General features: G+C 45.7%; 2 protein-coding genes across 5 annotated transcripts in view; both read left to right on the forward strand.

Annotated features, from left to right (window-relative positions):
- Nucleotides 1–596: 596 nt before the first annotated feature.
- Nucleotides 597–13,910, forward strand: part of ATG16L1 (autophagy related 16 like 1) — a 39,093-nt gene continuing 25,779 nt past the window's right edge. For all 4 annotated transcript variants that reach the window (XM_046018573.1, XM_046018570.1, XM_046018571.1 and 1 more), the window contains exons 1-5: nt 597–862; nt 4,115–4,208; nt 9,280–9,385; nt 10,360–10,433; nt 11,297–11,548. In XM_046018573.1, coding sequence (XP_045874529.1) covers nt 748–862; nt 4,115–4,208; nt 9,280–9,385; nt 10,360–10,433; nt 11,297–11,548 — 641 coding nt within the window. In that variant the 5' untranslated portion in view covers nt 597–747. The remainder of the gene's footprint in view (nt 863–4,114; nt 4,209–9,279; nt 9,386–10,359; nt 10,434–11,296; nt 11,549–13,910) is intronic.
- On the forward strand, nt 827–9,254 carry LOC123950584 (60S ribosomal protein L23a-like). The gene is made up of 3 exons (XM_046018574.1): nt 827–862; nt 4,115–4,208; nt 7,326–9,254. The coding sequence occupies exon 3, from the start codon at nt 7,926–7,928 to the stop codon at nt 8,394–8,396; it is 471 nt and encodes a 156-aa protein (XP_045874530.1). The 5' UTR covers nt 827–862; nt 4,115–4,208; nt 7,326–7,925; the 3' UTR covers nt 8,397–9,254.

Raw genomic sequence — 13,910 nt, forward strand, 5'->3', positions numbered from 1 at the left:
GCAATGGGACACTCTTGCCAAAGTATGAAGCAGCCAGACTTTTGGGTAGGAAGATACTGGGGGGTCTAGGTGAAGTTAGGCTTGCAATGTACTAGGCATAGCGCTCACTGCATTACATAGGTTATTCCTTTTAATCCTCACAACAACCCTGTAGGAGGGTATCATGAGGATCCCCGTTTTACAGATCAGGAAACAGAGGCTTTGCAAGATTGCCATTCATCTAGGGTCATTTAGCTACTGTGTGGGGAGTGGCCCCCACTTCTGCTTGTAAACTGAGGCGATAAAAAAAGAAAGGCAGGCCAAGGAAAATAGAAATCGGAGGGGGGGGGGTGGGGGGGGCGATAGGCAGCGAAGGAAACATCAACTGACAGGTGGCTCCTTCCCTGTCCCCTTCCCGCCGACAGCCAAGGCTCCAGCGTAGCTCGCACGCCTCCCGGCGGCCGCCTCTTACCGCCTGCGCTTCCGGCCTCGGGAGGGCGTCATTACTCAGCGCCTTGCGCCGCCACCGGCCACGCGCGTGCGTGTAGCGTAAGACGTCGGGTTAGGAGGCGGGCTTTCCGGCTTTGACCACAACCCTTTCCGGCAGGAGCCGGAAAACGGTCCCGGACGGCATTGGCGGTGGCCTGTGCGTGGAAGTGTGCTCTGGGCCGCCGGCCTTCCGGCATCCGCTGGTCGCCGATGCTGCGGCCCTGGGCCGCCATCCCCTACTAGGATTGGCGGCGCTAAGGCGCCGGGGCAGCGCGCGAAATGTCGTCGGGGCTCCGCGCCGCAGACTTCCCCCGTTGGAAGCGCCACATTTCGGAGGAGCTGAGGCGGCGGGACCGGCTACAGAGGCAGGCATTCGAAGAGATCATCCTGCAGTGTGAGCGGCGGGAGGCCCGGGGAGCGGGCGGGCGGGCGGCCCCCGCAGCAGCACGCGGGGTGCAGGCGGGAGCCGTAGGCGGACCCCTGGCGTAGCCTGCGCGCCTTGCGGCGGCCCCACAAACCCTACGAGGCGGACGCCCCATGCCTTTTTTTTTTTAGATCTTGCTCTCTGACTTTAGAGGGCTTTCCCTACTAAATTGTGTGTTCTTCGTGGGCAGGCACCATTCGCGCTTGTGTTTGTAACCCAAGCTTCCACGCCTGTGTACTTGAATAGGGTCCAGAAACGTCCCGTTTGGGGCCTTCTGTGGTTGAAACGGGTCATTGACTTTAAGCATTAACTCACGTAATTAAGATTGTTCTCTGTGAAATACTCATCCTTTGATTCCTCGGACCTCTCGTTTTTTTAGTCCACCTTGGTGTTCTTTAATTGGTACACATTTTGAGTCCTGCTGGTTAGTTGCGACATCGTTATTGGAAACTTAAACATGAAGGTTTTCTCCTCTCTCCACCCCTGTCTGCAGTTTGAACAAAAATGTTCTTACCCTTAGATGAGTCTCCCTGAGCATTTCCTTGCCCCCTCCCCAATTTTACGTAACCGATAAATGACACATTTAGGGGGAGAAATGAGCACTCCTCAGTCTTATGGTTCCATCTATGCTTTGAAGTAAGACTGACAAAAGTTTGGAGTCCATGTTGATGGTGAGATTCAAAGTAATAGTCGCCTACTAATGAATTCTGATTGTGCTAAATCAGTGGTTCCCAAACCGATGTGCACATTAGTATCACCGGGATCTTTTAAAAATTAAAAAGCCCAGATCAGTTAAATTGCAGTATGTGAGGATGGGACACTGATGGGAGTGTTTTTTGATGCTCCCCAAGTATTTCTAATGTGCAGAGTGGTTTGAGTGCTTTGGTAGATAAGCGGCATGTGTTATTTATCTTCTTGAAAATTCTATGAAGCAGGTCCTATTACCTTTTTTATACACGAGGAAACCATGCAGAGAGAGATTAATAAACTTTCTTGGAGAAGCATAGCAGATTCTTGTTGGAGTCTGGATTTGAACACAGACTTGATGGGTCCTAACTTTGTATTTTGTTTTTCTCACTGGGGTTCTGAACAAATGACCCTTCCTTGCTTTCACTGAACCCGCCCTCTTAACAAAGGTGGGAAGTAGAGTGAGATAATGTGCCGCTGTTGTGCTAATTCCTTGTACTCTAAGAGATCCTTACAGCCAGAAACACAGAAAGCCCCTCCCACTCAAAAGTGATTCTCAGTGGGTTATGTAAATTCAGGTGGTCAGGTGTTTGTGGAATGCTTTGTCTTAAAAGCTAAAATAAGCTTACAGTCACATTGGGCTGGGAGTTTGACTCCACACCTTACTGATCTTTTCACTTACCTTTCTGAGTCTGATTTGCTGCATCTGTAAAAGGGGCGAATCTCGTCCTGCCCGCTTCATAAAAACTGTATAAGGGCTTTGAAAGCCATCTACAAAATAGTCTATAAACAGAAGTTGCTATAAATGCATTGATAGAGATTGGATGGTTTTTCAGCATTGAAAATAGTCATTTTGATGGGAAGGGGGAGGATGTAGGAGAAAAATCAGAAGATCATGCTGGAGAGGGAACAGGTCATTAAATAGCTCTGGTGAATAGTGCTTGCTAGGGGGCTAGGAGCCCAGGCTGATATGAGAGGCACTTAGGGGGCTGGAGAGAAAGACAGCCTTTGCCTATTAGAGCTTTTGTCTTTAGGTCAGCCATTGACATTTGGGGGGCCATTTCCATTTTGCCTGTGGAACACCTTCACTCCTCTCTTCCATTCCCAGGCCAGTCAGGTTCAGCTCCTGCCTCTGAACCTAAAGAGAAAGATGAAAAGAGACTGTAAGGACAGATGGCAGCTTCCCTTCAGCTGGATCCTTCTCTTTAGTGAGAGGAACTTTTAGGGAGGGTCCCTCTTGAATACCTCCTGTCCTTTGAAAGACCTCATATCTCAGGGCACACACCTCTGGTGTGACATTTTGAAGAACTTATTAGAACCCTTTGATGTGCGTGAACACCCAGGGTTGGAACCATACTTCCCTGTTCTGCTGAACTGGTTGATTAAATTAACCTAAACCAAGAATATTTCTGTTTCTGCCCAGGAGTTCCATTTCCATATATAAAAGAGAAGTAGAAATCAAGACTCTCTATAAGAAGAAAAAGATAAGGCCTTCCAGCAGTATTCACTATTCACTAATATTCACTAGCATAAATCCTATCAAAATTTTGTTTTAGAGCAGTTCTAATCTCAGACTTTGAGGATTTCCGACAGTCCCCATCAAATGTAGCTATTTAGCGAGTTTCCCATGATCAGTCTCTTGTTTTGCTTAGTGCCCCCTCCCACCTTGCCAGTCCCTGTGTGACTGTCATTTGTAATTCCTTTTCCTTTGAATTCCTGCATCCTGTTTCCTGTCACATTTGTTACTTTCAGAAGGAAAACTCATTTTCTTCCTTAGGTTCTCCACGCTTGTATTCTTTGACATATTAGCATCTTCCAAAGAGTCACCTGAGCAAGGAACTTCAGAATAATCTTTGACTTCTTACTAGTAAATGCCTGTCTATGTCACTGCCTGCTGTTAAAATCTATTATTTTACCATGGCCAGTAAGAAAAGGTCTGAATTTTTCATTCTGCTCTTTCATGTGTTGGTTCCAGCTTTCATTTCTGTCTGCTTGATGGATCACTGCTGGCCCTGCTGCCTGGACTCTGTCAAACCATCCAAGCATATGAGTAAAGATCACTCTTCTGGTCCTTATACTTGACCCTCTGCTGTACTTGAGTTCCTCGAGGCCAATGACTCTCATTCATATTGTATCTCTAGTGCCTTGATCTAAAAATTACATTTTCCAAATGTAATAATAAGGTACATAATGTTTCATTTTCCCACTGTGTTTGTTTTGTTTTAGTTTTTGACTCCTGAGATAAACATAGGTAAGTGGGGGACATTCTTGTAGGGATGCTTCCACAAGTTCCTTTAGCTGGGCTGCTCCTGCTTAGTTAGGCCAGGAAGCATGAAGGAGTGTATGTTCCTGGGTTTTGGACAGTTGCTACAGTTGCTGTCCAAGTGCAGCATCTGGTACTTTGACACCTCATGAAAGTGAAATGTAACCAGTTGTCCCCTGTGGGTTTTTTGGTCCAAATATTTACAGGATATGAAGTAGTGATAAGGTGTGCATCAGTTATAATAATGTGTTTCTTCTTTTCCTTTTTAATAGATAACAAGTTGCTAGAAAAGTCAGATCTTCATTCAGTGCTGGCCCATAAGCTACAAGCTGAAAAGCATGACATCCCCAACAGGCATGAGATAAGGTATTTTGAAACTATCCTTTGTTGCTTGTGTCTCTTCAGTTAAAACGGGTCTCAGTTCAGCTGTCACTTTTTTCTAATTGAGAGGTACTGTTTCTGTGCTCCAGTTTTTGTCAGTTCCTTTCAGATAAGAACTTGTGAAGCCAGGTAACTAAAATCCTTTCTTTGAGGGTATGTACCCACCGAGAAGGCTTTTCAGTAGGTGTTGTAAGTCTGAGAAGTCACTCGAGGTGGGTAACTGGGCCAATTCCTCCATCAGCCTACGGGGTTCACTTTTTCTAAATAATCACACAAGTAGGCATTCTTGAGCAGATTTTACACAGATCTTATTAATACAGGATTGACTGGTGCATAAATATGAAGTGCTTTTTATATAATACAAGTCTATTTGATGCTTTTTAAGTTCAGTGGTTTTCAACATATTTTAGTAGAGTGAAATTAAGCTAGCAGGTCGCAGCAAGCTTTATTTATTTTACTTAAAGATTTTTAAAAAAAATTTATTTGACAGAGGGGCGCCTGGGTGGCTCAATGGGTTAAGCCGCTGCCTTCAGCTCAGGTCATGATCTCAGGGTCCTGGGATCGAGTCCCGCATCAGGCTCTGCTCGGCAGGGAGCCTGCTTCCCTCTCTCTCTCTCTACCTGCCTCTCTGCCTACTTGTGATCTCTGTCTGTCAAATAAATAAATAAAATCTTTAAAAAAAAAATTATTTGACAGAGACATAGCAAGAGAGGGAACACAAGCAGAGTGGGGGTGGGAGAGGGAGAAGCAGGCTTCCCGCTGAGCAGGGAGCCTGACACAGGATTCCATCCCAGGACCCTGGGATCATGACCTGAGCCAAAGGCAGATGCTTAATGACTGAGCCACCCAGGTGCCCAAGCTGCTTTTTTTTTTTTTTTTTTTTTTTTTTTTTTTTTTTTTTTTTAAGAAAAATTAGGAAAACCTTGCATTTTAATAGAAAGAATAAATATTGTTTCATTAAATACACACATATGTGTTCATGATGAGACATTTGATGTGTTTACATGGGTCATTCATGTAAACTATTTTTTTTTTAAGGTTTTTTTGTTGTGTTTTTTTTTTTCATATTTATTCATTTGAGAGAGAGAGTGTGTGCTCATGAGCAGGGGAGGGTCAGAGGGAGAGGGAGAAGCAGACTTGTCACTGAGCAGGGTGCCTGATGTGGGGCTCAATCCCAAGATCCCGGTATCATGACCTGAGCCAAAGGCAGACCCCTAACTGACTGCGCCACCCAGGTGCCCTATAAGCTGTATTTCTTTTTGAGGGCCGTGGTCCAAAAAAATCTAAAAGCCAGATTTCATCAGAAACAGTTTAAATAGAATCATTCTATCATCTTACTATCTTTTTCCAGATGTTTATCATGTTTCCAGATGTTTATCATGTTTGCATATTAAATTTGAGGGTCGGTATGGGAACAGTACTCATTACTACCCTAGAATCTGTGTACTTTTTTTACGTGTCAGATAACATTTAGCAACTGTAAAAACGAGTTGGTATTAATTTAAAGGTTTTTTTAAACCCAGAAGTGTAAGGTGCAGCCAAATTTATTTACCCCTGTAGCTCAATCTGCTATGTAACTGCCTGCCATCCGTGTTTCCTCATCTGGTCTCCTGACAGACCAGGGTGGGAAAGAGGAACAGAGGATCCAGCCCAGGTTCTGTCCTTGCTTAACAATAAATTCAAAAGCTGCTTCCTGACTGTGGCTCTGGGAGGCCTACTGTAGTATTTAAAATATTAATTGTAGCCTTCTGGCCAATATTAGGTATAGAAAATGCCATTTTACCTTTTTCATCTAAATCAGTTAGCTGAAAACTTGAAATATTTTGTTTCTATTACCTTTTTCATCTAAATCAACCAGCTGAAAACTTGAAATATTTTGTTTCTATCTAATTAGACTCTTGGTGACTGTGTTTCTCTCTCCTGTATTGGTCAGTCAAGTTCATTTGCTTGGAAAGGTGCTATAAATAGATATACAACAATTCTTTTGATTGAATATCACTGGAATGGTAATTTAATTGGAGGTCCTTCCTTTCCTAAAAACTTGAGCCCCTAATGAGGCCTCTCCTGATGGCCTTTTTTCTATCAATGGAGCCCTTATTTCCCACAAGTCGTCAATGATTCCTTTTTCCCTCAGTGTCCTGCTCCTCCTCGTTGGTAGTCACTCACTCAGGCATGTTCATCCTTCACTCACACACCGTTGTGCTTCTATCCATTAGTCCCTTGGGGGAGAGCAGCTCAAGTGGGTGTTTGATGGTGCCAGCAGGGTATTTACAGAAGATGGGCCTGGTGGCTTCCCTTGCCCTTCTGTCTCCTTAAGTTCTATCCATCTCATCCTAGTTATTCTTAAAATACTACCACCTGTGCTTAAAAAGCTTTATCTGGATCCCTTCTCTGCGTCCCTCCTGAAGTGTTTTAATCCCTTTGCTTTCTGTGTAGATTACAGCATAGAAGTGGTTGATTCCATTCATTTCCTGTGTATGTTTCCTAGATGGCAGCATCTAGCAAATTGTTAGAAATGCAGAATCTTGGGCCCCACACCAGACCTACTGTTTTGGTAAGTTAGTAAGGCCCGTAATCTGTAATCAGATGATCTGAGAACCACCACTTTAGACCATGGCTGCCTGGTGTCCTTGTCATCCATCCGCAGCACCAGGCAAGCAGGGAGTGACCTGATGCAATCTTGAAAGAAGGGACTGCTTGTACATTTGCATATTTCACAGTGCTTTGCATTAACATAAGAGGATTCGATAAAAATAATTTCTAGTTCTTCTGCCTAATTTAGGGTGACTTCCTGTACAGTGTGTTCCACTTTCTAACCTCTTGGCTTCTACTTCATGGGTGAAGATTGGGAAAGTATTAGATTGCCTCAAAGGATGAGGTATTAGAATGGGCTTGGAACATGTCATAAAAGTACCTTTAGAGGGAGGGAGTGTCACAGTGCTCCCTTTCCCCTCTTGTTTATGACAGGGCATATGGAAGAGGCTGTTCTCCCCTCCCTTTGGATGCCGGTGTCCTACTTTTCCAGTGTCTTCCTCGTCCCCATCTTGTGCTTTCCCTGGGTGGTGGTTTAAGTGTCTGTCTTCTGATGGTTCTCCTCTGCAGCTACAGCCCCGGTCCTGAGCTGAAACACACAGGCCAGTCACCCACTGTTTCCAACCTGGGGTGCGAACCCCTGCCAAGCCTCCAAAACTACGTGGACTCTTGAGGATGTTGAGCTCAGCTCTGGGGCTTCAGATACGTCTGTTTGCTGACAGCTTCCATTTGTTCGCCTCTGGCTTGGATTTCTGTACTTGACGTGCAGACTCTGATGGCCGATTTCCACTCCACACACCCCCTTGGGTGTCCACACCACACTCTTCAGGTCTTTCCCAAACCCCAGTCCCTCCTGTCTCAGTAGGTGGTGCCTGCACCTTTCACACTTGCTCAGGCCCAAAGCTCTGGAGTCCTCCTCCACTGCTTCCTTTCCCTTGGACTCTCCAGCCAACTCAAAAGGCAAGTCCTGTGAGTTCTCTCTTCAGAATGGATCTAGGATCTGATCACATCTCACTGCCCCTACTGCTACCACCTTGATCTGAGCTGGACTTTGTAACAGCCCATGAACTTGTCTCCCTGTTTCTCCCCCTTCCCCCTGCCGTGGTCTGCTCTCCACCCAGCAACCATAGCGATCCTGTTAAAACTTAAGTGATTCCCCCTTTTACGAAGATGGCGCCGAAAGCTAAGAAGGAAGCCCCTGCTCCTCCCAAAGCCGAAGCCAAAGCAAAGGCTTTGAAGGCCAAGGAAGCGGTGCTGAAAGGTGTCCACAGTCACAAAAAAAAGAAGATCTGCACATCACCTACGTTCCGAAGACCCAAGACTCTGCGTCTCCGAAGGCAGCCCAAATACCCTCAAAAGAGCGCCCCCAGGAGAAACAAGCTTGATCACTATGCCATAATCAAGTTCCCTCTGACTACTGAGTCAGCCATGAAGAAAATAGAAGACAACAACACACTTGTGTTCATTGTGGATGTCAAGGCCAACAAGCACCAGATCAAACAGGCTGTGAAGAAGCTCTATGACATTGATGTAGCCAAGGTCAATACCTTAATCAGGCCTGATGGAGAGAAGAAGGCATACGTTCCATTGGCCCCTGACTATGATGCTTTGGATGTTGCCAACAAAATTGGGATCATCTAAACTGAGTTCAGCTGGCTAAATCTAAATACAATTTTTTCATGATAAAAAAAAAAAACCTAAAGTGATTCCGCTGCTCACGACACTGCAGTGGCTTCCAGTCATTGTCCCAGGAGGAGCCTGGGAGGTTCTGCGTAGTTTCCCCACCTCCTCCCTGACCGTCTTCTCTACCCTCCTGCGTGTGGAGCTCCGCTCATACTTTGTCCGAGGACACCAGCTAGGCTGCCTTCTCCAGGCCTTTCTAACACTTGACGTTCCCTCTTCACTTGAGGGCCCAGCCTCCAGGGGCCATGTGGCTGGCTCCTCACTTTTTTCCGGTCTGCAGTGATGTTCTCCTCTCAGAGAAGCCTCCTCTCAGGGTGCCCCGCACAGAACAGGAACCCTGTTGCTCTGTCCCCACCTTTACCCTGCTTAGTTTCTCTTCACAGCATGTCTGACCACTGGACTTCACATATTTACTTACTCATGTGTCTGCTCTTAACTGTTTATCTGTCACCTGAGAGCAAAGCTTTGTGTTTGCTGCCTTCTCCCCAGGTCCAAGGTCAGTGCCTGGCATGTAGTTGGCACTCAAACATTTGTCGAGTGACTGGACCTTGTTGTCTCCATGTTTACCTAAGCCTCATCTGGAATCCATGCTCTGTTCCTGTGGTTGGTTTATTTTACCATGTCTCGTGTTTCCTACTTTCTACTTCAGGTTTGTAATGGCTTAGAACCACATTGTCCCCGAGAAAATGAATGGCTTTATTGGCTGTGTTGTCACATACAGGTTCAAAATTCTGAGGTTACTGTTTCACTGCCCAACTGAGGAGGTTTGGGGTCTGATTTTTTTTTTTCTCTTTCCTCTCTTTTTTGCACATTCCTTCATCTGTCTGGTTTGGGGACTTAGTCCTGGACACGATGGTGCCTGGAATGATAGTCAGCTACAAGAGATGGCCCAGCTGAGGATTAAACACCAAGAAGAACTGACTGAGCTACACAAGAAACGTGGGGAGGTACTGATAGCCGCTCCTCGTCTCTGCTCTGCTCTGCGCAGGCCCTGTGGTGGGGGAGAACAGGCAGGAGGGCACTTGCACTAGAATTTGCAGCTGTCCTGGCTACATGTGGCATCATCCTCTCTCTGGGAATGCAACATCGGGAAAGCCAAGGGCTTTCCCTCCATCAGCAAGAGGGCAAGCCACTAGGGTAGCTGCCGGTTGCTCCACTCCCAGGTGTCGTGAAAGGTACAAGTGGAGGGGCGCCTGGGTGGGCTCAGTGGGTTAAAGCCTCTGCCTTCGGCTCGGGTCATGATCCCGGGGTCCTGGGATCGAGCCCCATGTCGGGCTCTCTGCTCAGCAGGGAGCCTCCTTCCTTCCTCTCTCTTTGCCTGCCTCTCTGTCTACTTGTGATCTCTCTCTCTCTGTCAAATAAATAAATAAAATCTTAAAAAAAAAAAAAAAGGTACAAGTGGAGAAACTTTGAGGGAAAGAAGCAGGCTTTTCTGCCTGTTCGAGGGCGGGTCTCACTAATACTTCCTAGGGTGTTTGAGAATGAACCCTGCAATTTCTGAAAAATTCATTAGAAAGGACCTAAAAAAAGTCCTGGGCTATATTAATCCTGGGTGGTGATTTGATGGCAAATTATGAGAAAATGTATTTTCTCATCAATGCAGCTGAATTGATCATTTTATCAGCAGAAGTGTTTGAAAGGTGGCTGAGATGAGGGGACAGATGAGTCCTCATCCGAAACCTGGCAGTGACCCGTAGCACTTCCCATCATTCCCATGAGCATCCCCATCTGCCCTCCCACTCCTTGCTGCCACCCAGCTTGTTTGTTCCTGGGGACTTGGCCCAACTCTACAGGGCACATTTTCTTTCTTAAAAATAAAAGCGCCCCCCCCCCCCAAAATTTTAAAAAGCACCCACTGTTTAGGTTCCAGCTGAGGTCCTGAAATCTCTCATTGATGCAAGTGTTCTCCTTTCTTCCCCAGTTAGCTCAATTGGTGATTGACCTGAATAACCAAATGCAGCAGAAGGACAGGGAGATGCAGATGAATGAAGCAAAGTGAGTAGAGATGTTGCCTTCTCCAAGGCTGGCCATGGGGTTGCACTGTTTATTGTACTCTCGTGGGCGGGGCCAGTGGTGATTGCTGGCAAATGGTCACCACATGGGACTCAGCAGGAGTGTCATTTCTGTGCATGCACAGCCTGGGATTTTTTTCTACCTGCTAAGGATGGCAGAGGCAAGGAGAGTGCCCTCAGTCTTCCGGGTTCCCAGCATGCCCCTGGCAAGTACCCTTGGCCCTTGTGAGTGTCCCCAAAGCATTCATGGCTCTCCTTGTGGCCACTGCATAGGAGAGCTAGCGTCTTCTGTGGTGGAGATGGTGCCAGAGTGAGCTTGTGGCCTCTGGGAACAGGGATGAGTTTGTTGGCAGGATAATTCTTGATCAGGGAGAAGCCTGGAATTCCAAATTGTAGGACCTTTGAGCTGGAGGGAAGCCTGGGTTTCCTCTGTGCCTTTTCCCCTTGCTCTGCAGACAGGGGTCTCTAAAGGCTTAGAAAGGCATCTTTGCTCGATAGAACCGATGGAAAGTGCAGAATTTCTAGCCCTTTTTTAAGCCCCTGTTAGTACTCTATATAGGCATCAAAAGTTCCCTTTTCAAATCCTGCTTTCTAGTCCTTCATCACCTGGGTGAATTTTACCTAGGGTAAAATTCCTCTTCTAATCGGCTTGTCCTATAAACCACTGGGGCTGGGCTTGGCTAAGTGAGATGTTCATAAACATGAGTCCTCTGTGGCACCTGGTGTGATGGCTAACGTTATTTTAGGGGGCCCACGCTCACAGAGCTCCAGCACCTGGCAAGGTGCCCTGGCTCCTCACAGGGCTCCCGAGCGGGCCCATTCCTCTTCTCCACATCCTGCTTTCAGAATTGCAGAATGCTTGCAGACTATCTCCGACCTGGAGACGGAGTGCCAAGAACTACGCAGTAAGCTTCAGGACCTTGAAAGAGCCAACCAGACCCTGAAGGATGAGTATGATGCCCTGCAGATCACGTTTACTGCCTTGGAGGAGAAACTGAGGAAAACTACTGAAGAGAACCAGGAGCTGGTCACCAGGTGGATGGCTGAGAAAGCCCAGGAAGCCAATCGCCTAAATGCAGAGAATGAAAAAGATTCAAGGTGAGACCTCAGTCCACAGGTAATGGTTCCCAATTTTAGTAAAGTAGAGCCTTGTTTTCTGAAAAGACAAAAACGAACCTGGCATCTCTGATGAGGAGGGATGGCACAAGCTGGCCAGAAAACACTAATACAATCAGAAATCTCAGTGGTGTATGTAAAAGAGATTTGCATTTATAAGAACACTTTTACAGCTTAGTGGAGGATTACCTTCCAAAGGGGCTTTGGCCCGTACAGTTTTTGCCAGTGAATTCTTTCAGTGTGTCAAGGAGAAAAGCTAATTCTTGAGCAACAGAAGGTAAACCAGAATTAGAAAAAGATTGGAATTTCTCCCATCCCTAATTTTATAACACCGTCCACATCCATACCAAGGCTCTGGATAGTATGACAAGAAGACTACGGTCTAACCTCACATGAACATAGATGTGAAATTCCTAAGTCAAAGTCACTGGTACCTTTTCTTTTTTTTTTTTTCCCCCAAAGAGAGTGTGTGCGCCCACACAAGGGGTAGAGTGGAGAGGGGCTGAAGGGGAAAGAGAAAATCTCAGGCTCCATGCCCAGTGCAGAGACTGATACGGGGCTCCATCCCAAAACCCTGAGATCATGACCTGAGCCGAAATCAAGAGGTGGTTGCTTAACTGACTGGGCAACCCAGGTGCCCAAGTACCTTTTTTTTTTTTAAATTTACTGCAGTCCTACTAGGACTTATCCCAGGAATTAAAAGACAGTGTATCTGGAAATCAATTAAATCTGTCGTATGATAAACTGTAGGGCCACTATAGTAGACCCTAAAAATGCTATTTGCTCAGACTCAGTTCCTAGTTCTGATAAAAATCCTTCAACTTGGAACAAAAGCTTTTAATAAACACATATATCAGCAACCAACAGCCGATAGTGTTCTTTTTTTTTCTTTTTAAGAAACTTTTTTAAAATTAATTAATTAATTTATTTGACAGAGAGAGATCACAAGTAGGCAGAGAGGCAGGCAGAGAGGGAGGAAGCAGGCTCCCTGCTGAGCAGAGAGCCCGATGTGGGGCTCAATCCCAGGACCCTGGGATCATGACCTGAGCGGAAGGCAGAGTCTTTAACCCACTGAGCCACCCAGGCGCCCCAGCCAATAGTGTTCTTAACAGGGAGACCTTCCATCCTAGACACCAGAGTCAGTCTTGATGGAGGGAAATGTGTGTGTTGAAAATTTCCACGGAGAGTCTTAACACACACCAAAACCAGGAACAGAAGGAAGGGTTCACTGTCTCCAACTCTGACTGATGTTTTGGCCATCTCACCAGATAGGATGCAGAATGCAGGGCTACTAGAAGGGGTGGGGGGCTGATGCTTACCCACTTAGAAAGCCTAAGAAAATCCACTGAGAAAACGGACAGTAAGTGGTCAACAGATTAGAACAAACAATTTTTCTTTTCTTTTTTTTTTCTTTCAAAGATTTTATTTATTTATTTGATAGACAGAGATCACAAGTAGGCAGAGAGGCAGGCAGAGAGAGAGGAGGAAGCAACTCTGCTGAGCAGAGAGCCCCCTGGGGGACTCGGTCCCAGGACCCTGAGATCATGACCTGAGCTGAAGGCAGAGGCTTAACCCACTTAGCCACCCTGGCGCCTCATAACATACAATTTTAAAGCCCTATGTCTGTAGTTTAGAATGATTGCAGTTAATCTGAAAGAATGAAACTAGGAAGGAGTCATCATAATGATTACTAATCCTACCAAATAATATATTCAAGTAGATTTCAGAATCTGTATAAAAACTGATAACATAAGGTAGAGATGAAAAATGTGATAACCTGCTTCTTATTTTATGTAAAATTTCTAAATAGTATGAGGACTTTCCAAACATTTAAAAAAAATAGAAATAAAAAGTGGACTGTATAAAATTTTCCGATTTCTTGACACAAAAACAATCAAAGAGATGCAATCATTAGGTAAATATCCTGCTGTGGAGCAGATGAGAGAGGCGAGCCCTCTGGCAGGTGTGAGGCACAGGGAGTTGATGAAAGCAGGAAAGCTGGCCTGGAGGGCTGTCGGGTGGAAGGGGGAAGTACCTTCACATTGTCTGTGGAAAGCCTATTCCACCACCTCCCAAGGCCACCTAGGCATAACCTGAGAAGTGTTCCCACTCGTTGGACTTTATTTTAAGCAAATCCTAAGACTTGGTCACGGGTATTATTTTGTGATGGCACATTACTCATAGTAATAAAAAATAAGCAGTATCTCCCTTGGGAGAGAAATAAACTGATATTTTCATACAGTGCAGTTTTACGAAGTCATCTAAAAATACACGTCTTAGGAGTACTTAGTGACCCAAGAAAATACATGTAATTAATGTAACTGAAAATAGGGTAGGAAATGTT

Source organism: Meles meles, chromosome 9 (genome assembly GCF_922984935.1).
Source record: "Meles meles chromosome 9, mMelMel3.1 paternal haplotype, whole genome shotgun sequence".
NCBI classification, from domain to species: Eukaryota; Metazoa; Chordata; class Mammalia; order Carnivora; family Mustelidae; genus Meles; species Meles meles.

Excerpts from the sequence above, each read along its gene's own strand:
- LOC123950584 (XM_046018574.1), top strand. The coding sequence starts at position 7,926 with ATGGCGCCGAAAGCTAAGAAGGAAGCCCCTGCTCCTCCCAAAGCCGAA.